The sequence below is a fragment of the Lissotriton vulgaris genome, chromosome 1_1 (assembly GCF_964263255.1).
Source record: "Lissotriton vulgaris chromosome 1_1, aLisVul1.2, whole genome shotgun sequence".
Lineage (NCBI taxonomy): Eukaryota > Metazoa > Chordata > Amphibia > Caudata > Salamandridae > Lissotriton > Lissotriton vulgaris.
The window spans coordinates 268,145,193-268,167,680 of NC_141685.1; the positions used below are offsets into that span (position 1 = coordinate 268,145,193).

At 46.2% G+C, this 22,488-nt stretch overlaps 1 protein-coding gene across 1 annotated transcript in view; it reads right to left on the reverse strand.

Moving 5' to 3' along the window:
• LOC147746889 (E3 ubiquitin-protein ligase HECTD3-like) overlaps positions 1-22,488 on the reverse strand; it is a 523,212-nt gene that overhangs the window by 74,999 nt on the left and 425,725 nt on the right. The window contains exons 15-17 of the mRNA XM_086952298.1: positions 22,074-22,163; positions 8,069-8,275; positions 5,536-5,665 (exon numbers count right to left, since the gene is read on the reverse strand). Coding sequence (XP_086808424.1) covers positions 5,536-5,665; positions 8,069-8,275; positions 22,074-22,163 — 427 coding nt within the window. The remainder of the gene's footprint in view (positions 1-5,535; positions 5,666-8,068; positions 8,276-22,073; positions 22,164-22,488) is intronic.

Here is a 22,488-nt window from a genome sequence, read left to right on the forward strand (position 1 = left end):
GCCATCCTGTCTGGGTCCTACCCCACCCCTTGTAAGGAGGCTAAGAACCTGGGGATATGGGTTGACCCCACTCTATCCTACGAGGGCCACAATCGGCGTCTAGTGGGAAAGTGCTTTGGGGTGCTAAAAACACTCAATCAAACCTTGGATCTACTTCTCCTTGACGCTAGACGCACCTTGACACAAGCACTCGTGACGTCCCGTTTAGACTACGGGAATGTCCTGTTCTTGGGCGCCACGGAAAAAAGTTTGGGACGCCTACAAGTCCTCCAAAACGCGGCTGCTCGTCTAGTGCTGAGACTTCCGAAAAGAGCAGCGTCTATAGCGGCTCTGGCGGCCCTACACTGGTTGCCTGTAAAAAAGAGAGTTATGTATAAAGCTCTCCTCATATGTCATCGGATATTATGGCAGAATGCTCCTTCCTATCTCCATGACCTAATACAAAGATACGAACCAAAAAGAGCCCTTCGCTCTGTAGGCACGGGCCAGCTGACAGCTTCCCGTGTAAGAAGCGCCAAACTTGGGGGCAAATCCTTTAGAGTGTCAGCTGCTCAAAATTGGAACAAACTTCCGATTTGCCTCAGACTGGAAAAATCTGAAATCAAGTTCAGAAGTCTCTTAAAAACTTACCTGTACAACTCCTAAAGCTCTGTGGATGACTGAATTGTTTACCTCTTATATGGTTGCCTGCTGTACTTCTCTCCATAGCGCGGGGACACGCCGGGATGGCGTCACCAAGCGCTCTATAAACTACTTTATTATTTATTATTATTATTTTAGGTGATATTTGACCCCTGCTTGCTTCAGGATGATTGTAAGGGGTTCCATGAAGAGACTGAAGAGGAAAGCTGAGAGAATAGACTCTTGGGGTACACCAAGAGTAGCTCATGTGGGTTGGGAGAGACAGTAGTTGATTTTAACTTGTTGAGATCAGTGTAGAAGGTAAGATGTGAAGCATTTTAGTACTCTGCCATTAAAACCAGAGCGGATCTTAAGTGTCTCAAGTAATGCGGAGTGATTTACGGTGCTGAAAGCCGCTGAAGGATGAGTAAACATGCTGCAACTTCATCTAAGGCTCTCTGGATGTCATCTGAGATATTGAGCATGACAGTTTCTGTGTAATCCTGTTTGGAAGGTGTCATGGAGGTTGAAATCACCTATATGTTGGTTAATTTGATAAAAAACGCGCATCTCCATAGGAGCGGAAGGTTGAAGATAGGTCTGAGGTTGTTGAGCTCGTTAGGGTCTGCCCCCGGTTTTTTGAGTATGGGTGTGATTTGTCCTCGTTGGAGGGAACAGGTACACAGCTTAAGGCGAGAGATGTGTTGGTGATTTTTGGCCAGAATGGGGCAACAATGTGATTGAGATTTTGTACTATTGTGGATAGGAGGAGATCCGTAGTATGGGAAGTAGGCTTTAAGTTCGCGATTACATTGAAGACTTCTCTTTCGGTCATGAGTTTGAAGCCAGACTAATTGGCATTGTTTTTCACTTGGGTGAGTACATGGTTGCCATTAGTATTATTTAGGTTTATTTGGTCATTAGTAAGCATTGTGGGGAAGGTTAGGAGGAATCCAGTTGTGTCACTTAGATGAAGGTTTGATACATTTTTGCGACATTATCAGTGAAGACGATGGCAATTTCTTCGCAGCGTTCATTGGTGGCTGTTATTTTGTGTAGGAATGTGAGGGTGGTTTATCTTTTAACAATGTTGCTCCCTGGGTCTATTCTTCTCATGGTCAAGTTGGTTGTCAAAAAGAGGCTTTTTCTCTAAAAATGTGCTCCTTATATGAAAGCCGTGCGATTCTAAGTAGAGCTAGGTACACTGTCGAGGGGTTCTGTCTCCATGTCCTTTCCACATGTCTGGGTTATCGCCTCTCGTTGTTCATATATATGTTGAACCAAGATTTTGATTGGATAGCTATTGATTGTTTTAGTTTGAGTGGAGCCACTTGGTCTAGAATCTCTGTCATCACTGTATTAAAGTGTGCAGAGAGGTCATCAATGGTACAAGTGAGAGGGTGATGCTGTAATTGTGCACAAATCCTGTATTCCAGTTCAGTTATTTGGACTTGTTTGATATTCCTGGTCCAATGCTTCTGTTTATCAGTTGAGACTGGATGGGATCTGACATGGTTATCGATTTTAAACAATATGAGATGGTGGTCGGACCAGTCAATGGGTGAGATCGATCTAGGTGAGACTATCTCATTTTTGGTGACAATCGCATCTAGAGTGGATCCTTTAATATGTGTTGGTGCATTGCAGAGTTGTTTACGGTAGTTTTTTTCTAGAAGGTTGATGCAGCTCTGGACTGTGGTGTCTTTTGGGTTGTTCCAGTGAAGTCGTTTACGAACACGTCCTTCGTGTGAGTTAGGGAGAATCATGTTACTAGGTCAGTTCATTCTTATGCGAAGAGGGCGCGATCACCAGGAGGGTGGTAGATGGGGTGCAGTTCAATCAGAGCTGAGTCTTTAACTGTAAGTTCAACTCCAAGGTACTCAAAAGTCAAGTATTCAGAGGTTTTTAATATGGAAAGGCAACAGCTAAGTAAATGCCTCTCACTGTGGGACTGACATATACTTATTTCTCCAGATATCTTAATATGACACATGTAGGATATCCTTTCTGTGCTCGGCAGGTTTAGAATCAAGTGTCTCAGAAGGGGCTCATTCTGCGTGGATGTGCAACCCTTTGGTGGTCTTGTTTTTCCAGCTGCAAAGAAGGTTTATGTACACAGACATGGAGCAGGTAATCTTACTGGGCTTGGAAAGAAAATAAACCCCACATGGAAGCCTTCAAGGACAAGAGTCATCTCCCCACAATTTATGGAGTGAAAATAAAGTTATAGAACTCCAGAACTGAAAAGGTTCTTCCAGAAGCTACTAGAAAGAGTATTTAGCAGAGTTTTTTGAGCTGTCGACCTGTGACAACGACCCAGGCACAGCAACTGAAGCATGCTCTTATCTGAAAGTACATAATCTATCTCTCAAGTCCAATTGCCTTCTGCAGCATAGAGTGGACACCCAAGAAAAGCTGTGGTGAATCCAGTGAATGAGGGAGGCAAGTAACATCCCTGAGAGAGCAGAAACTCAGCATTCGACCAGCATGGTGGAAGAAAAGAGATGACAAGCCAGGTTGGCAAGTGGAGGCAGGCTTTAATGTGCACAAGAATGGACAAGTGATATGACATCTTTTACTAAGGGTGAGCTACATGATCCAATACAGTTTTAAAAGAAAAGCACATCCCATGAGATGGAAGCTTAAGAAATACATGAAAGTTCCCAAAACAACTGTCTCTGCATCAGTGACATAAATAATGAAAAAAGGAGCAAATACTAGCCCTATTGATGCTGATGCTCAGGAATTGAGCGATGAGTGGAATAGAAGTCAAGTGTTCTCACGAAGTTCGGAGGGCAGATGGTGCATCCCAACCTCTCGTCATTGAATTTGGCAGTATGGCTCCTGAGCTAGTGCAGTATGGACATTTAAATCTGCCTCAGAACTGCATGGAGATCTTAAAAGAGGCAAAAAGACTGTCTACAAGGACTTCCTATGCATACAAATGGAAGATATTCTGCATTTTGTGCACGTCTAAGGGTGCAGACCCTACATCCTGCAAGGAGGATGTCATTCTCCCGTACTTACTGCATTTTGCTCAATCTCGCCTTAACTTTCATTCCATTAAGGTTCACCTAGCAGCTTTAACTGCGTATAGGAAATGCCCTTCACAAACTTCCTTTTTCCAAATCCCAGTCATCAAAGATTTTCTGGAAGGTTTGAAGAAGGTGTTTCCTCCCATTAGGCATCCTTCGCCTCCGTGGGAGCTTAATGTGGTGCCGTCTAGACAAATGAAGGAGCCTTTTGAGCCTATTCGTAAGTTTTATCTAAAGCATCTATCCTGGAAGGCAGCTTTCCTTGTAGCTATAACTACTCGCAGGGTGAGTGAGATCCAAGCTCTTTGTTGCCAAGAGCCCTATACTGTGTTTCATGCATCTAAATTTGTCATGAGAACTCACCTAAAGTTTCTTCCTAAGGTGATGTCCGATTTCCATGTGAATCAAATGATCACGTTGCCCACATTTTTACAGCATCCTTCCTCTACGGCGGAGAGGTCCCTTCATTCCCTTGATGTGAGAAGGGTGTTGAAATTCTACTTAGATAAGACTAAAGAGATTCGGAGATCGGATCAATTATTTGTTAATTATGGATCGGTCAGGACTGGTCTTGCTACCTCTTAACAGCCCATCTCTAGGTCGACTGTGTCCTGTATTCAACTGTGTTACCAGAAAGCTAACGAGAATCTAGGGGGTAAGCCTCAGGCTCACTCTACCAGAGGTAAAGCTGCTACAGCGGCTTTGCTGCACAATGTCCTCATTGCATCCATCTGTAGGGCTGCCACTTGGAAGTCAGTCCATACCTTGGCTAAACACTACTGCCTGGATTCTGATGCCAGGACAGATGCTCAGGTTGGGCAGGCTTCGCTGAGAAATGTATTTGCACAGTAGTGGTTCTGTTTGTTTTTTCCACCGCTGGGTTTGTTTTGTGGGGATTGGCTTGCCATTCTATTCACATGATTATGACTATACACAGAGATCCCCTACTACAGAAGGAGTCGTTTCTTACCTGTTACTCCAGTTCTGTAGTATCGGTATCTCTGTTACAGTCATAAGCAACCCGCCCTCCTCCCCGGTGGATGAAACGATAATATCCTGGATGCTACAGGCCTGGCTTTATACACCTTCAAAAAGAAATGAAAGTAACTAGCCTTTGGCTGTGCATCAAGGGATAGCGAAGGGTCTCTGGAGGGTTCCTTAAAGGCACAGTATTCTTTTACAGAGACATAATGGCAGCCTGTGGGGCATGTCTGTCCAACCCTTCCTCTTGGGAGTTTCTCTATGTGTGAAACTTAGCAAAATGTTTAAATTTCAGTGTTATCTGGCTATCCTTTTTCAATTCAGGAGGAAGTACTGGCCAGAGTAGCCTTGTTAATTTCAGGGTACAATATTTGTCTTTATTTTGTCTTAAGTGTCTATGCAGGATTGCAGAAGATAACTAAAGAGACTATTTCGATTGCTCCGGAGTCCACGCACATGCATTTAGTGATATGAGAAAGACTGTACTATGAAGCTGAAAGAATGAATGAAAACATTTATGGAAGGTACTAAGTACACACGCGGACACAGACAGACAGACACACACACATACCCATACTCCCACCCACAACTTAACAAACCTAACATTATGAGGACCACACACATGCGTACACACACACACACACATACCCACACGCACATCCAAACACTGATCTACTTTTCTTATTCATCATTTCACTTAGTGATGTGGTGAGATAAAGGAAACCAGAGATCTTCCTAATTCCTCATAGAGATAGATACAACAGATACACTAACCTGAGCATATAGTTGATTTCATGCAGTGATGTAGAGAAGAAACAAATTAGAAATTGTTTTGATTTTATTCATGACTCATGGAGAAACACTCTAAATTCAATACAGAATGATGAACGCTACTCACTAAATTTCTTTAAGGCCTCCACTGTAATTTCAGGATCACCACAAATTTTCTTTTCCAGCTCTTGCCAGGTCAAGAGATCAAGGACAGGTTGGGGGACAACCGTCAGCAGGCCAGCCTGCATCGCTGCAATCTGAGGTTCAGGGCAGATTGGAGAAGGAGAAGAGAAGGGGGTGGAGTGGAGATGCAAACATGAGGGGGCAGACAGAACAAAGGAAGACAAAGACCAGAGAAGAGAAAAGGAATACCATGATTCAGTTACAAAAACTGTAAGTCCTCCTTACAGGACGTCTGTTGTGAAAATGGTTGCACAGGGTAACTTTTTGAGGCCTCCAAGGAGCATCATGGTGCTACGAGACATATACCTAAATAATCCCCACCGGGATCTCCAATCCGCAAAAACAGACTAGGTATGACTTGAGGGCCTCCCTGATGAAGATGTAGCTTTCCAGTTGACAAAACCAAAAAGAAAGAGAGCTCTAGAGTTTGGGTAGTAGTTAACAGAGCACTCAACGTCTGGCTCAAACTATATTGATATGCACTACCTTAAATAGTAACTGGCTGCTAGACCAGTGAGACTGCTAGAGAATGCATTTGGAGAAGCAATCAGCTTCAAACGAGGGCCCATATTTACAAACACTTTGTGCTAGGTTTGCCTTACTTTTGTGGCACAAATCTGAAGCAAAGTGTTATGGGGGAATGTATTAGCCTACACAAATCAGGATTTGCATTGGATAGTTTCCCAAGAAGGCGTTCCATGGGTGGGACATGGAAGTTCCCAAGCAACCATCGATGGCTTTTGATGCAAATCCCTATCCACATACAATCAAAGACAGGGGTTTCCCTTAAAACCTTATGCCTTCTCGAGGCAGGCATAACAAGGAGAAATGTTTCCTGCTTTGCATGTGTGCTTCTTCTGCATGCAGGCAAAGTGGAAAACGTGTTTAAGGATAGTTTTGTACTTGAAGGGCCCTCTTTCTGTACCAAAGCTATGCTTCACACAACACATACACCCTTGCACTATAGATCACGGGTGTCTGCCGTGGTGCCTGGCAGCCTAAAGTGAGGCAGCGCAGGGTTTGAGGAAGACACTGTCACATCTTAATAGATATGACGCTGTCCTGCTCGCTCCATTTTACGCAACGCAGAGTAGCAACTAAGGATGCTGCAATGCTCAACATTTTAGTAAATCTGAGTTGAGTTCTTTACTGCCCTTGGAGGCAATAAAAACTTTATCTATATTGACTAAGATGGTCAAACTTTCATCCAAAATTTTGTATGTGTTGCAACTTTTCCAGCTCCTTGGCTGGAAGGTGTAGTAAAAACACTGTTGCGACTGCAGAGGTGCGAAAGGACGCACGGAGTGACTACTTGTTTGGGCGTTGCTTTGCGTATAAAATGGAGAACTTTCTTTAAAGAGCACATGATGTAAATACAACCGGAGAAGGTGCCCTTTATGGGTCTATTAAAGACAGAGTCTCATCAATCTAGACACCTAGCAATTTCACCTTGTCCACCGGACATGGAGAAGCCCAAACTGATGCCGGCCATATTGAGTTATGCCACTGCAGATTAGTAATCTTTACCTCTTAGGAGTAACTTGGTTTTATGACCTTTACTCATTTCAGGATGACTAAAGCTCCTTCAGCATTTAGTAAACTAACAACATCTCTCAAATGTCCTTTCAATATCACCTTTTTAGAGAGATAAGCAAAAGTCATTTTAATATTTGAAACTCTAAACGTGCAAACATAAACAAATAATAAGGTAATATTGCACATACTTTTTGTCAAAATGGCTTGACTGATCTATGCATTCCAGATCACAAATTCTCTTATACGCCCTGCTACCTAATTTACAACATATTTTCCACGGCACACACTGAATCTAGTGTAAGAAAAAAGTTAATACAGAGCTGTGTTTGGATTGTCCTTCAAAATGCCCCTCAGCCCCCTGTTTATATTCACAGGTATAAATTGATAAGCGCCTTTAAATATCAATGTTTCCGTGGAGGAAACACCCTCAGGGCCACCTACCTTGATTCAGCTTGCTTTCAACATCCCACCATATCCCGTTTAATTGTGAGAAAGTCTCATTCTATGTTGGAGGGCCAAATTAAATTATTCTAAGGGTGATAAGCAGGCATGGAAATGTTTGATGGCTACTTCTCTAGAGAGTGGACTGAGGGAATGTTCTATGTGGTGGCAGCTGTATCTAAGAGTAGATCTATACCAGTTCCTGTGGTAACTCCTCATCTGATGTGTATCCTGCTCGTCTAGACTTGAACAGTAAAGAAGGCAGCTGTCCAATAAACTGGACCACCACACTTTCTTGATAGCACCACAATATATGCATGCATGAATACCTATCAGGTGTTCTGGTGTGGAAATAGGCATAAGGCCACAAGCAACGTTTCTGTAAATATCTCATGCATAAGATTAGTTTAGTAACGCAACTGAGTGAATAACACAATTTGGTAAATATTCTACTAATAATAATGAATGTGATTTTAGTCATTGGTGTTGCCAACCCCTACCTGTTCCTTGCTCTCTTCCAGGCGTATCTTTCGCACCAGGCGGATGAACTCCTTGCGGTCCTCGTAGCGTACGGCCATACTGGCACCGTTGGGGATCAGCTCCACCACCTGCTGGTCACTGAGCACGGTGGTGTACGTTAGCTCGCCACAGAACTGGTAATCGAAGGTGTCTTTGTCAATCACTTCCATCACCTCCAGCAGATTCACCTAGGGGAAAGAGCAGTCAAAACAGGCTATCTCTAAAATAGCAATGAGGGAATCAGAGTTTGAACTTTGAGCTACCACCGACACCAAACCACAACATAAGGGTCTGGGGGATTTCACTATGTGGTTGGTGGAAGATTCATGAGAGGAAAGCCCAGTCTGTGGGCACCACATCTGTTACCATTACAACAGCAAATCAGACAGTGGTAGATGTTTGGTAGTGAGTTGCAATGGGCTACTGGTCTACCTTCACTAGTACAAAACACAACCTATGGTGGGTCAAATAAAACAGACAAACTAGATGGCTTTACAACCTTGGAAGAAAGGTGGCAAATGAAGAAAAACAGGAATTGAAGCAGCAAAGAGAACAGGAAGATATTCAACCCGGTGCTGATGCATGAGTGACTGTCATGGATGTAGGGTTCTCTAAATAAAACATACATTGTCTCAATGGGGAGGAGAAAGAAGATTGGTTTCTGTGATCTGAGAATAAACTGTCATGGAAAAGAGTCTTTCTTCCTTTGGTGGTAGCTAATCTCCACACTTCTTTCACCAAAAAAAAACCAGTTGAACAGGCTGTGGAATGTTAATTCTACCTATGGTTAGACAGCATTGCAGCACACATTTGCTAATTCTGCTAGACACTGGGAACCTATAAGAAAGTCTTTCCTTGGGTGCTCATTTCACATGTACATATAGATACTTGTTGAGGTCACTCCAAAATAATCACTCTCCAATTTGTGGTTCAGGGTTTATACTGGTACAACGTTATCACCATTAATAGTAGTACATACTCCACTCGCCAAGTTACTCCGCAACAGCAGTGATCTTTCTTGTAACTGCTCCACAGCCAACACCATTCCACCCCCCAAACTCTTAAGAAGATTTAGTTTTTGAAAACACAAAAACAATCCCTTACTCTTGTCAGGTCAATGCAGGAGCATATCAGCAAAAGAGGTGGAGTAGTCTCTGTTTCGGACATACGTAAGGTCCGCCTGTCCATAAACCAAACAAGCGGACTTTCAGTCCGGAAGAGGTAGTACTCTGTCACTGTTGCGACGGAGTACCCTCTTTGCCAAATGCTAAATCACCTCCTATATGTAGGCTACTGCAAGCATGAATTTTGCAACCCTGGGCACCCGCATCAGAACCCCATTGGACCTGTGGAACCTAAAAGAAAGACTGCACCTGCTGTTGAGACCTGTGTGGAGAACCGAAGAGTTAAACCTGTTCCCACTTTTACTTAGGACAAAGAAGTGGACTCCAAGGGCGAGGTAGCTGACCTCTTGGTAAGTTACAGGGACACAAAGCTGCAAGAATCCCACTTTCCTGGAAGAGCTCTAATGACCAGTTTCGACAGAACCTGCCCTGGAGCCTGCTGATGGCTTCTATTGGAGTGAGTCCTGACCCTCACTTCCTCTTCCAGAGGTCCTGGAACAATTGGCTGGTGTCAGAGTGTACCTCCCAAGCCCAAACCCACAGGATGGGAATTGGAAATGTTTTCTAATTTTCAGGCTGAAGAACCATTGTGGGACCAAGACCAACACGTCAGCCGAACTAACAAGGTTGAATAGCCGGTTGGCTTGACTTCCCTGCAGCTCCCACTTTGTTCTGCTCCACAGCAGAACATCTGTTTCAGCAGGCCCAACACCAACAGGCATCTGATGACCTTAAACCTTCTTCAGTTACAGTCTGCATCCTGCTAAGTAAATCTGACTTCCAGAAAAGAGTCTAAGTCCGAAGGCAGAAATCTTCACTGGGCTGATGCTGAGCAGCATCCGATCCACACCGGTGGCTTCCTGGGTGCAAACCTCTGACTTTTCTTGTTGTGAGCTTTTCTCGCCTTTGTTGAAGGTTTCACTGAGACATGGTCCTTTGTTAACTTGTTGTTGATGAGCCAGTCTTCAGCTCCAGCCAGTAGCTCCCCATAAGAATCTACCATCTTGAAGAAATTCTAAATGTGAAAGTAACTTTTTGACTGGGATGAATTTGTGTATCCAACCAGAGCTTCATCAAGGTCGGCCTTAAACCATACCTTTGTCCCGGTCTAGTGCGACCAGTTGCCTGCAGTTGCCACTGTGCACATTTTTATTTCAAACTTAAAACATTAAATTTCTTCAGTTCCCTTTTTTTGGGGGATTTTTGTTGTTTTGATGTCATTTTGTTCATTAAAGCATTCTCTAGTGTTATAAATTGGGATTTCTAGTGTTGTGTTTTTGGCTTTCTAAATGTTTTGGTACTAAATACATATTTTCTTAAGTTAAGCCTGCTGGTCTGTGCCATTGGTGAGGTAGTGAATGTTCTGGCTTAAATTACTAAAACCTTTGTGGATCCAACCAGAAAACAAGAATAGTGAGATTATTATATAGGATGGGTTACCATCCATCCCAACTAATAATGCTCTACCGCACACTTGGCTTGTACCTTCAGTACAACTGAGGGCTACGCCAAAGAACTTCCACTGATGCTGTGCCCTCACCGTTTCGGTGGGAACCCCACAGAGCCTTTAGTTACACATCACTGGGATGTGCCTGCGCCACCTCTGGGTGGGCTACACATACACTTTACTGAGGTTTCTGTACAATGCCACTAATTCTGGGTGCTATATAGCAGACCTACCTAGGTGTCTCTGGGTTGTGCCTCTACCGCTTCTCAGAGGTACATTACAGACCCTCTACTATGAGCGTTGTTGTTTTCTAATTGATCATTCGCCTCATCTGAATGGACCTCAAAAACCGTTCCCTGAGAAAAGTAAGTATGTGCAACAGTGTAGAGGTGTGGTTATTTTTGCAGAAATACGTGGAATAATTCCCAAAAGAAGGTTTTAAGTGTAAAACATAGTTTTATTCTTGCATTTAATCAATTGGTATCAAGTTATAAATGTATCAAATTAGAAGAGATTATGCCAGGATGTTTCCACAAAAATCAGTTGACAAGTTGTCTTGACACTTCCCCTGCTGTAATGTGATCTGTTCATGTACTTTATGAATATGGAAATGAGGTAAAAAAAAGTACCTACATGTAAGTTGAATCATCTTGAGCTTTAGGATGCACAGAGACTGTGTGATGCCTTCATATTGAATAACTGCTGATACAACTGTGTGCTTGCCCACCTTCTTCTTTGTATTCCTTGGATACCATTAAATACAAAAAATGTAATGTATGCATGTATGGGCATTACAAAGTGCAAGTTTAGCTACAAAGTTACTGTCCTCTGTCCTGGGGATTGAGGTTGCAGAATATAGAAGGAGGAATTCTCAACCAGATAGGCAAAAAAGGGTGCAGAGATACGATGGTTGATTGGCATACATACAGAAGAGAAGCAGACACTTTGGGGGGAGGGAGTGGGGTTGATCGGATTGAGGGTGGGTTCCTTCTGAGGTATTCGACATCAGAGGACTGTAACACTATTTTGAGGAGGAATAATATTGGCTACTACTGGAGCTTTCTCTGACATCTAGCATCTTTCTACCACTGAAGAATCAGAGAAGGATAAGTTACCTACCTGTAATCCTAGTTCTCTTCCAGGGGTATCCTCATCAAAGTCATAAGCACTGAATATTCCCGCCCACGTGCGGGGACACCGGAAATAATATAAAAATATATATGTAAATCATATATAACTAGCTCCAAATATATGTATGCACATATATCATTTTTTCTCACACCAATGCAGCCCCAAAACTGAGGCTAAACAATGTAATTACTCATACATGCACTGCATTAGCAAGGAAATAAAAAAACACATTAGGTCAAATAGCCCTTGAACTCTGTTGTAATGAGCAAAACACTCCTAAATCCTGAACATTGCTAATAAGTAGACATTGTCAGCCCATAGGCTGCATTGTAAAGCAATAGCATAGAAAATGAAACCATTTCCAACAAATAAAACTGGCACTGTGCCTTTAAGGCAGCCATGACCCCTGGCTTCCCATCATGCCTCAGGGGTGACTGTTAGGTCAGTTGGTCTTTGCATAACCCTGAAGACAGGGCTCAATAATAAGCTAGAAACACATTGCTCAGATCTCATTTGCCTGGGGAGGGGGTGGGTTGCTTATGACTTTGATGAGGATACCCTTGGAAGAGAACTAGGATTACAGGTAAGTAACGTATCCTTCTCTTCCAGGGGATCCTCACCAATAGTCATAAACACTGAATAGAATAGCAAGCCCAACCAACCACCTGCAGGCAAATGAGAAGAAAACATGACCCAACCAAAAAATATGTAACAGCCAAACTCAGCTGTTAAACAGATTCTGCAAGGAGACTTGGCCTACTTGGGTATCTGCTCTAGTGTATGAATCTAAACAGTAATGTTTGGTAAATGTATGGGCGGACCTCCAAGTCACCGCCTTACAAATCTCAGACATAGGCACATTATTAAGAAAAGCCGTAGTAGCCGCTTTCCCTCTGGTGGAATGAGCTTTGGGAGAAAACCCTAGGGTCTTCTGCGCCAACTGATAAGCCAACTTAGTTCAAGAAACTATCCACCTTGAGATAGAACATTTCGTGGCTGCATAACCTGGTCTGATTGATCCATAGTTAATAAATAACTGATCAGACTGATGTATAGCTTTGAACTTAACAAGTTAAAATTTCAGAACTCTTTTCAGGTCCAAAGAATGCCCTCTCAGCTGGAGTGGAGGGATAGGGAAAAAAGATGGGCAGAGAAATGGTCTGGTTTACATGAAAATCTGATACCACCTTAGGTAGAAAAGAAGGATGTGTTCTCAACACTGCCCTATTCAAATGGAACACTGTGTAAGGTTCTTTAGAACAGAGAGCTTGAATTTCGCTCACTCTGCGAGCTGACGTGATTGCTACCAAAAACCCAGCCTTCCACGAAATATGCTGCAAAGTTGCTTTATGAATGGGTTAAAAAGGTAGACCCATCAATTTTGATAGCACCAGGTTCAACTCCCAGGGGGGTGATGGAGGTCGTACTGGAAGATAAACCTTTTTCAACCCCTGCAGAAAAACCTTCACAGCTTGCAACTGGAAAAAAGAAGGTTGGGAAGGTGAACGCCTATAAGCTGTTATAGCAGCCAAATGCACCTTAATAGAATTAAACTTCAACCCTGCTTTAGCCAGATGCAATAATTAAGGAAGAATAACTTCTTCCTGACCCCCGATAGGTTGACAATTGTTCTGCATACACCACATATAGAAGCGCTTCCACTTGCATGCATAAGAATGTCTTGTGGAAGGACGTCTTGCCTCTTTTAAGATGGACATGCAGTCTTGCGGCAGTCCTAGGTGGCCGTATTGTATGACCTCAGGAGCCATGCTGCCAAGTTCAGTGACGGAAGGTTGGGATGATGAATCCTCCCGTTCATCTTGGATAGCATGTCCGGCCTGCATGGCAGCCTCCTGTGTGAGGTCACTGATAGATGGAGAAGCTCCATGTACGACGATTGTCTCGGCCAATCGGGGGCAATGAGGATCATCGTTGTGTACAAGTTCGTCAGCTTGCTCACCACCTTCGGGATCAGCGGAAGGGGGTGGAAAGGCGTCCATAAATTCCTCTGACCAGTCTATCAAAAGGGCATACCCTTTCGATCCTGGTCGGTAGAATCTTGAGGCGAAGTCTCGGCATTTGGTGTTTTCGTCGTCCGCGAAGAGAACTATGGTGGGACGACCCCAAGACTGGAAGATGTCTTCGCTTCCAAGCTGAGTGGTCGCTCCCCTGCTGCTGCGGTATCGTTGTACAGCGCTTATGATCTGATCTGGACTCTGATTAAGAACTCTAGCCTGCTGTGTGCTCTGATTGCCGCTGCGTGCTTTGACTGCCGCTTTGCCCATTTGCATAGTTAAATTGCCGATTTGCCCATTTGCATTGTTAAATTGCCAGCGTGACTTTGTTGCAGATTTTGTGCTCAATTCGCCGCTTTGCTCATTTGCATTTTAATTTGCTAGCGTTACTCTGTTGCAGCATTTGTGTTTTCCCCCAAGCGCTCTTGCCGTTCTGACCCCTCCGCCTCCATTTTGTTGTTATTGTCCTCCTCCTTAGCCCGCCCCGCCTCCCAGCTGAACCGCCCTCGCCCCTCCCCCTCCCATATATGACAGTTGTTCCCGCGCGCAGCGTTCACGCGCAGCGTACGCGCCCAATCCGCGCCGAAGGTGCGCCAAAGGTAAGCCCGTCTACGCCCGTCCGCGCCTGGACCGCGCCCAGCGCCAGACCCCCTGCCCCTCCCGCATCACCTACGATTCCACCACCCTCCTAGCCCTCAACCCCGGCCGTTCCCCCAACTGCGTCCAAGCAGCTCCTGGACACACCCATGGTCCTTTCTCATGCTACTCCTGCAAATTCATCGGTACCGTCACCAACTCCACTACGATCACACCTCAGATTCGCGACGCCAACCACCTACAATGCATCCTTCTCAACACCCGTTCGGTCCAGAGGCACGCCATCGACCTATGGAATCTACTAGACACCATCTCTCCAGACATCGCCTTCCTAACAGAAACATGGATGAACGCTTCCTCCGCCCCAGACATCACCATTGCCATCCCTGAAGAATATAAGATCACACGCAAGGACCGCACCGGCCACACAGGAGGAGGCATCGCCATCGTCCATAAAAAATCAATCCACATCTCAACCAGCTCAGACGTTAATCTCGCCAACTCTGAACACCTTCACTTCCAGATCCACACCGACCCCAAGACCACACTCAGAGGCACCCTCCTCTACAGACCACCAGGACCCCGCGCAAAATTCAGTGAAGACATCACGGACTTCATCACTCCACACGCGCTCCCCTCCAAAGATTACATCCTTCTGGGAGACCTCAACTCTCACCTTGAAAAGAACAACGACCGCAACACCACCACCCTCTTGGACAACCTCGCCAACCTCGGACTCAAACAACTGGTCACTTCCCCCACCCACATCGCAGGTCACACACTCAACCCTATCTTCTCCTCCAGCAACCATGTCTCCTTCAGCCACACTACGGCTCTCCTCTGGACTGACCACAGCTGCGTTCACTTCACCTACAACAAGCCGAAACCCATCAACCACCCCCAACCAACTCTGCAAAGAAACTGGAACAAAATCACCATCAACCAGATCTCCTCATCGCTCCTTCTAAACACCCCAGCCCACTCTTCTAACCCAGACCAAGCCGCCACCAACTTCACCCTATGGTTATCCAACAGCGCCGACATCCTAGCACCATTGAAAAAACGTCAAAGCAAACCTGGCAGCAAGAAGGCCTCATGGTTCAACGATGATCTTAAAAAGTCCAAGAAACTCTGCCGCTCCCTTGAAAAGGCCTGGAAAAAAAACCCAACCACTAGCACCAAGGACACCTTCAAAAACGCCACCCGCACACACCACCAACTAATCCGAAAGGCCAAGAAAACAGCATTCAAGGATCGACTAGACAACAACGCCCACAACAGCAAGGAACTTTTCAACATCGTCAAGGAATTTACCAATCCCTCAGCCAACTCCAACGACATCACCCCCTCTCAAGCCCTCTGCGACTCCCTGGCTTTATTCTTCCACAACAAAATTGCAGAAATCCACAACAGCTTCGACAACCAACCCGGAGTCCAACCCACCTAACCATACACTGAACATTCTCCCCCCTTGAACACCCTTTACGACTGGAACCCAATCTCCTCTGAGGACACCATCCGCCTGATGAACTCCATCCACTCAGGATCCCCCACAGACCCATGTCCTCACCACATCTTCAACAAAGCAGACTCCATCATAGCACCGCACCTCCGAGACGTCATCAACTGCTCCTTCAATTCCGCCACCTTCCCGGAAAGCTGGAAACACGCTGAACTCACCGCCCTTCTGAAAAAACCCACAGCGGACCCCACCGAACTCAAAAATTACCGCCCCATCTCGCTCCTTCCTTTCCCGGCCAAAGTCATCGAGAAAGCTGTCAACAACCAGCTCGCCGCCTTCCTCGAAGCCAACAAATCCCTCGACTCCTCACAGTCTGGCTTCCGAGCAAAACACCGCACTGAGACCGCCCTCATCGCAGCAACAGACGACATTCGAACTCTACTGGACAATGGAGACACAGTCGCCCTCATCCTCCTCGACCTCCCTGCAGCCTTCGACACAGTCTGTCACAGCACCCTTTTACAACGCCTCAGAAACATCGGAATACAAGGAAAAGCACTTGAATGGATCACCTCCTTCCTCACCGGAAGAACCCAGAGAGTCCGCCTTCCACCATTCAAGTCCGAGGCCACTGAAGTCATCTGTGGCGTACCACAAGGATCCTCACTCAGTCCCACCCTCTTCAACGTATACATGAGCCCCCTCGCGGCCATCGCCCGCCAACACAACCTCAACATCATCTCTTACGCGGATGACACTCAATTGATCCTGTCTCTCACCAATGACCCCAGCACCCCCAAAACTAACCTACACGAAGGAATGAAAGAAGTTGCCGAATGGATGAAACACAGCCGTCTGAAACTGAACTCAGATAAAACAGAAGTCCTCATCTTAGGTATATCCCCCTCTGCATGGGACGACTCTTGGTGGCCGGAAGCCCTTGGAAAAGCACCCATCCCGACAGACCACGCACGGAACCTAGGCGTTATCCTGGATTCTTCACTTTCAATGAACAGACAAGTCAACGCCGTCTCCTCATCCTGCTTCAACATCCTTCGCATGCTCAAAAAAACATTTCGCTGGATCCCCACCGAAACCAGAAAAACAGTCACCCATGCTCTGGTCACGAGCCGACTGGATTACGGAAACACCCTCTACGCAGGCACTACCGCTAAACTCCAGAAAAAACTCCAACGAATCCAAAACGCCTCAGCCAGGATCATATTAGACATCCCGCGCAACGAACACATCTCTGGTCACCTGAAAAACCTCCACTGGCTACCCGTCAATAAGAGGATCACTTTTCGACTTCTAACCCACGCACACAAATCACTCTACGATATCGGACCAGAATGCCTCAACTCACGACTGTCCTTCTACACCCCCTCCCGCCAACTACGTTCCTCCAGCCAAGCCCTCGCCACTGTACCTCGCATTAACAAGACCACCATGGGAGGTAGATCCTTCTCATACCTGGCAGCTAAAACATGGAACTCACTCCCCACTTACCTTCGCCTTACCCAGAACCACCTAGCATTCAGAAAGCAACTCAAAACGTGGATATTTGACGAGTAATCCTCCTCCCCTCCCTAAGCACCTTGAGACCCTCTGGGTATGTAGTGCGCTATATAAATTCTTTGACTTGACTTGACTATGTCATCGTTGAGAAACCAGTCTTCTCTGTCTTCGAAATGCCGGCTTGGAGCGTCTGCCCTCACATTCTGTTCTCCTGGGAAGTGGACTGCTGTGATTGACAGATTGCGAGCCAGGAGCCAATGCGGGCTAAGTGGACTGCCCTCAACTCCAGCATGTTGATGTGGTCAGTACGCTCTTTGGGGGATCACAGACCTTGCATTTGGAGATGACCAATGTGTGCTCCCCATCCTTGCAAAGATGCATCTGTGATTAACGTCTGGGCAGGAGGAGGTTGATGGAACAGAATTCCGACCTTCATATTTTTCTTCTTTCTCCACCAAGGAATGGACGCTTGCGCCGCGTCTGACAGTGTGCTTTTGTCATCTCAGCGTGCTGACTGTTGGTCCCACTTGTCCTCCAGATCCTGCTGAGAGGACGCATTCGTGGTCTGGCATTCAGGACCAGGAAAATGCAGGATGCCATCGATCCTAGCAGGGAGGCAATCCTTCACGCCTTTAGGTCTTTGCTGCGAAGCACCAGCTATGGAACACTGTCTCTCCTCCGAAGGAAACACTTTTCCTACCTCGGAGTCTAGCAGAGCTCCTAGGAAATTAATCTTCTGCGTGGGCTGTGAGATTGACTTGTTGCAGTTCACATGCAGACCCAACCTGTGGCAGAGGTCGATGCAGCTCAGAAATTAATTTCTTACACTGTCTGGGGAAGGACCTTTCAACAGCCAGTCGTCCAGGTATGGGTACACAAAGACACCCCTGCGGCGTAGAGTGGTCGCTACCACTGCGACACACTACGTGAACACTCGGGCGCTGACTTCAACCCGAACGGGAGGACTTTGAACTGGTAGTGAGAGGTCCCCACTCGGAACCAAAGGAATCTTTCGTGATTGTGAGCGATCAGCACATGAAAATATGCATCTTGTAGGTCCAGCGAACACATCCAATCGCCTCTCCTGAGATGCGGATATATTTGATGAAGCGCCAACATGCGAAACCACTCTTTCTTGACATACAGGTTGAGTGTTCTCAAGTCCAGAATGGGTCTGTATTCTGCCTTCTGGCCCTTTTTCCTGACTAGAAAATATCGGGAATACACTCCTTTCCCCCCTTGAGAAATTGGCACCCTCTCGATGGCTAACTTTGAGAAGGATAGCCACTTCCAATTTCAGAAGGTTCAGCTGATGACTTGACGTTGGCATTGGAGGAACGGGTGGAGGCAGTTGTTGGAAACAAAGACAGTATCCATTCTGAAGTGTAACTAACACTCAGTGATCTTTTGTAATTGTATGCCACTCTTCCATATGATGCTCGATGCTTCCCCCACTGGAGTGGTTAACGGCGCTGGGGGAAGGAAGAACTCATGTTTTGGATTGGGCTTCGTTGAAATTGTTGCCCTGGCGCCGATTTCCACTGCCTCTGAAATTACACCTGCCTCTATATTGAGACTTCTGCTGCCCCTGTTGGTCCTGACCAATCTGCCACTGCGGGGTTTGAACCTTCTGCTTGGAAGAACCTTTATTGTAGGGGCGAAACCTCCTTCGAAACTCTTTTTTCTTTTCAAGCCCCACGGCTTTAGGAGTGTCTAATTCTTCTTTCATCTGCTGCATCTCTTCATCGGTACTTGCCCTAAACAACGATACTCCTACAAAAGGGAAGTTCAAGATCCAGGATTGAGCTTCTGGTTTCAATGCAGTAAGACATAGCCATGAAGACCTTCTTGCACACGCTCCATGAGCATAGCCATGCGCTGAGAGGCTCGCACCGTCCACTGCAGCGCTGATGATTTGGTTGGAGACTTGGCTGCACTCCAAGAGAATCTCCTCAAAGTCTTTTCGATCCTCTTGCGGAAGTTTCTCGATGAACCGTTAGTACCTATCATAGCGGCCCAAAAGCGCTTCCGCATTAAATACTTTCAGGAGTGAGGCTGAGGTGTTGCAGACTATTCTTCCCCATGAATCCTGCGACTTGCTCTCCTTATCAGGAGGTACTGTGGAGGAGGAAGCTAAAGCATGGGATTTTCTCGCCGCTGCGATGATGACAGAGTCTGGTGGCGGGTCAGCTCTGAGGAAGAGTGGATCCTCCTCTGGCGAGCGATATTTCTTAAGAATCCTTGCTGGAGCGGCTTTTATTGTCGCCCGCGTGAGGAACACCTCCATAACCGGTTCTATAATCCCAGGAACCAAGGGTAGAAGAGGTTTGGGCGCAGACCTGTGATGTAAAGTCTCGAAAATAACTGAGGTTTTGGCCTGGTGCGTTGTCATAAGGACTCCCAGCTTAAGATCCCCTCTGCGCAAGATATCTTGAAAGGTAAAGATGTCATCCACGGGAGATATTCAGGATGGAGGACTGTCTGTCAAGGTAGAAGAATAATTCCTATGAGATCGAGTAGGGGAAGAGGAGGAAGTGGGAGATCTGCGTTCCCTTCTTCTGCTTCTAGACCTGGACCTCTGTCTGCTGGAGCACACAGGGGTGCGCGATCATTCTCTGGGCCTGGACACTGGTCTGTCCCGATCTGTTGCCAGTCTGGCTGCTGTTTCCTTGTCTAGCGCCCATCGATGGAGAGGCCTGTACCATCTTGGTGACAACCTGATGGAGGGCGACTTCTGAGTATCTCTCCTCACAGGCAAACTTGTTGGCGGGGGTGATATCCTCTGTTCATGCAGTGAACGAGCAGGAGAAATTCTGGACCTCTCACTGTCGGAGGAATATATCACTACATCTGGAGACCTATTCCGGTGAGAAGAGTGAGAGCCTGAAGAAGATAATGAAAGGCTCAGTGGAGGCGAATTCTCTCTGGAAAGGCTTCTAGAGCGGGATCTTGAGCGACTGCGTGATCCGCTGGAACCCTCTTGCTTTTAGCAGGAACACTACTGCTCCCAGGAGAATGTTCAGTAGACCGAGAGTGTCTCTCTGAGGTAATCTCTCCCTCTACTGCCAACGCCGACTGTGGAGATCTCTGCTGCGACGGCGGTCTGTGACCTGGCGACGGAGCTGGTAAACTCGAAGGCGGAGGTTTCTGGACCAACGTGGACCTGGGCATGACCGGCCTTGACACCGATGAAGGAAGCAGCACCAAGGCTAGTTGAACCTCTCCTTGCGGAGATCTATGGATCGACGTCGAACACTTCTGGGATTCAGATGGAGAGACTTGCCTCATCGTCGGACTTCGGTGTTGAGAAGTCGACGACATACGACTCGATGTCGAGGGTCGCTGCTTTGAAGCCGACAGAGGATGCTTCGATGTCGAGCGCCGATTGTGCGGCGTCGACGGAGTGTGTCTTGACGTCGAGCGCCGGTGGTGAGGCGACGATGGAGTGTGTCTCAACGTCGAGCGCTGGTGAGGCGACGACGGAGTGTGTCTTGACGTCGAGCGCCGGTGATGGGACGCCAATGGAGTGTGCCTCGGTGTCGAACGCTTATGGCTAGGCGTCGACGGAGGAAGCTTCACCACCGAAGGGATGTGATGCTGCGTCGACAACGGCTGTCTTGACGTTGAGCTCCTATGCGTCAACGGAGACCTCTCGGTTGACATCAGTGGAGGTACCTTGGATCGCAACGTTGAAGTCTTCCCCGTCGGAAGATGACTGGTCTTCGACGTCGTCTTCGTGGCTGCTGGAAGCTTCAACGCCGATCCCGAAGGTGAACAAGTCGGGACTTCTCTCGACGCCGATCGCGTCCTTAATTTTTTCTGTCTCTTAGGAGACCTACCTCTTTCAGAGAAGCCATAGATCCTTATCCTCTCTCTATCCTTGAGGGTTCTCCTAGAAAGATTATTGCAGTGCTCACAAGTGTCTGCAGAGTGTGTCTCAGGGAGACAGAGAATACACACAGGGTGTGTATCGGTCCTGGCTTCTTCTTCCCTTAGGAAGGGCAGGTGTCAAAAAAGAAGGCATTTTGACAAAAATATTCCTTTTTTGAAAACCAAAAAAGGCAGCACTAACACTCTAAGCCTAAAAGACGTCGAGTGAAAGCAAAAATTGAGGAAAATCACGCGTATTTTTTGACAAAAAGTAAAAAAAGATAGGAGCTGTTAAACCAGGGTCCTGACTGAAGGAGGCGGAAAGAACAACTGCCCTAACTATCACCCCTGAGGCATGATGGGAAGCCAGGGGTCATGGGTGCCTTAAAGGCACGGTGCCAGTTTTATTTGTTGGAAATGGTTTCATTTTCTATGCTATTGCTTTACAATGCAGCATATGGGCTGACAATGTCTACTTATTAGCAATGTTCAGGATTTAGGAGTGTTTTGCTCATTAAAACACAGAGTTCAAGGGCTATTTCACCTAATGTGTTTATTATTTCCTTGCTAATTCGGTGCATGTATGAGTAATTACATTGTTTAGCCTCAGTTTTCGGGCTGCATTGGTGTGAGAAAAAATGATATATGTGCATACATATATTTGGGAACTAGATATAGATGATTTACATATATATTTTTATATTATTTCCGGAGTCCCCGCACGTGAATATTCAGTGCTTATGACTATTGATGAGGATCCCCTGGAAGAAAACACTGAGATTTAATGCACCACCTCCACACTGCTTAGTGCTCACTACTTACCAGCACTGAATCCACAGCTGGGAAGTCTACACTCCAACTAACAGGCTCTCCAGTCAGCTGTTTCCAGACCAGGCCAGGCAGTGCCAGAACCTGCGGGATGGAGAGAAGGGAAGAGAGTCAGATCACACTGAATAGAAAACTCAAATAAAAATAAAGAGGAACATAGAAGATATGTTGTTTCTGAACATTAAAGGAAGAATAAGGAATCCAGAGTTTGGATTTCACAGGACTTCTGACATGTGTCTGAGCCTGGTCATCCTTAGTGGAAGAGAAAACCTCATACACCTAATAGTGTGATGCTTCATCATCGGCATCCTCTCCCCAACCTGGTAGGTCACTATCCTCGGACGCTTTAAAGGAAGGAGATAGTTCTTAGATAAAGACTACCGGACAATGTGGGATCCAGACTTACTAA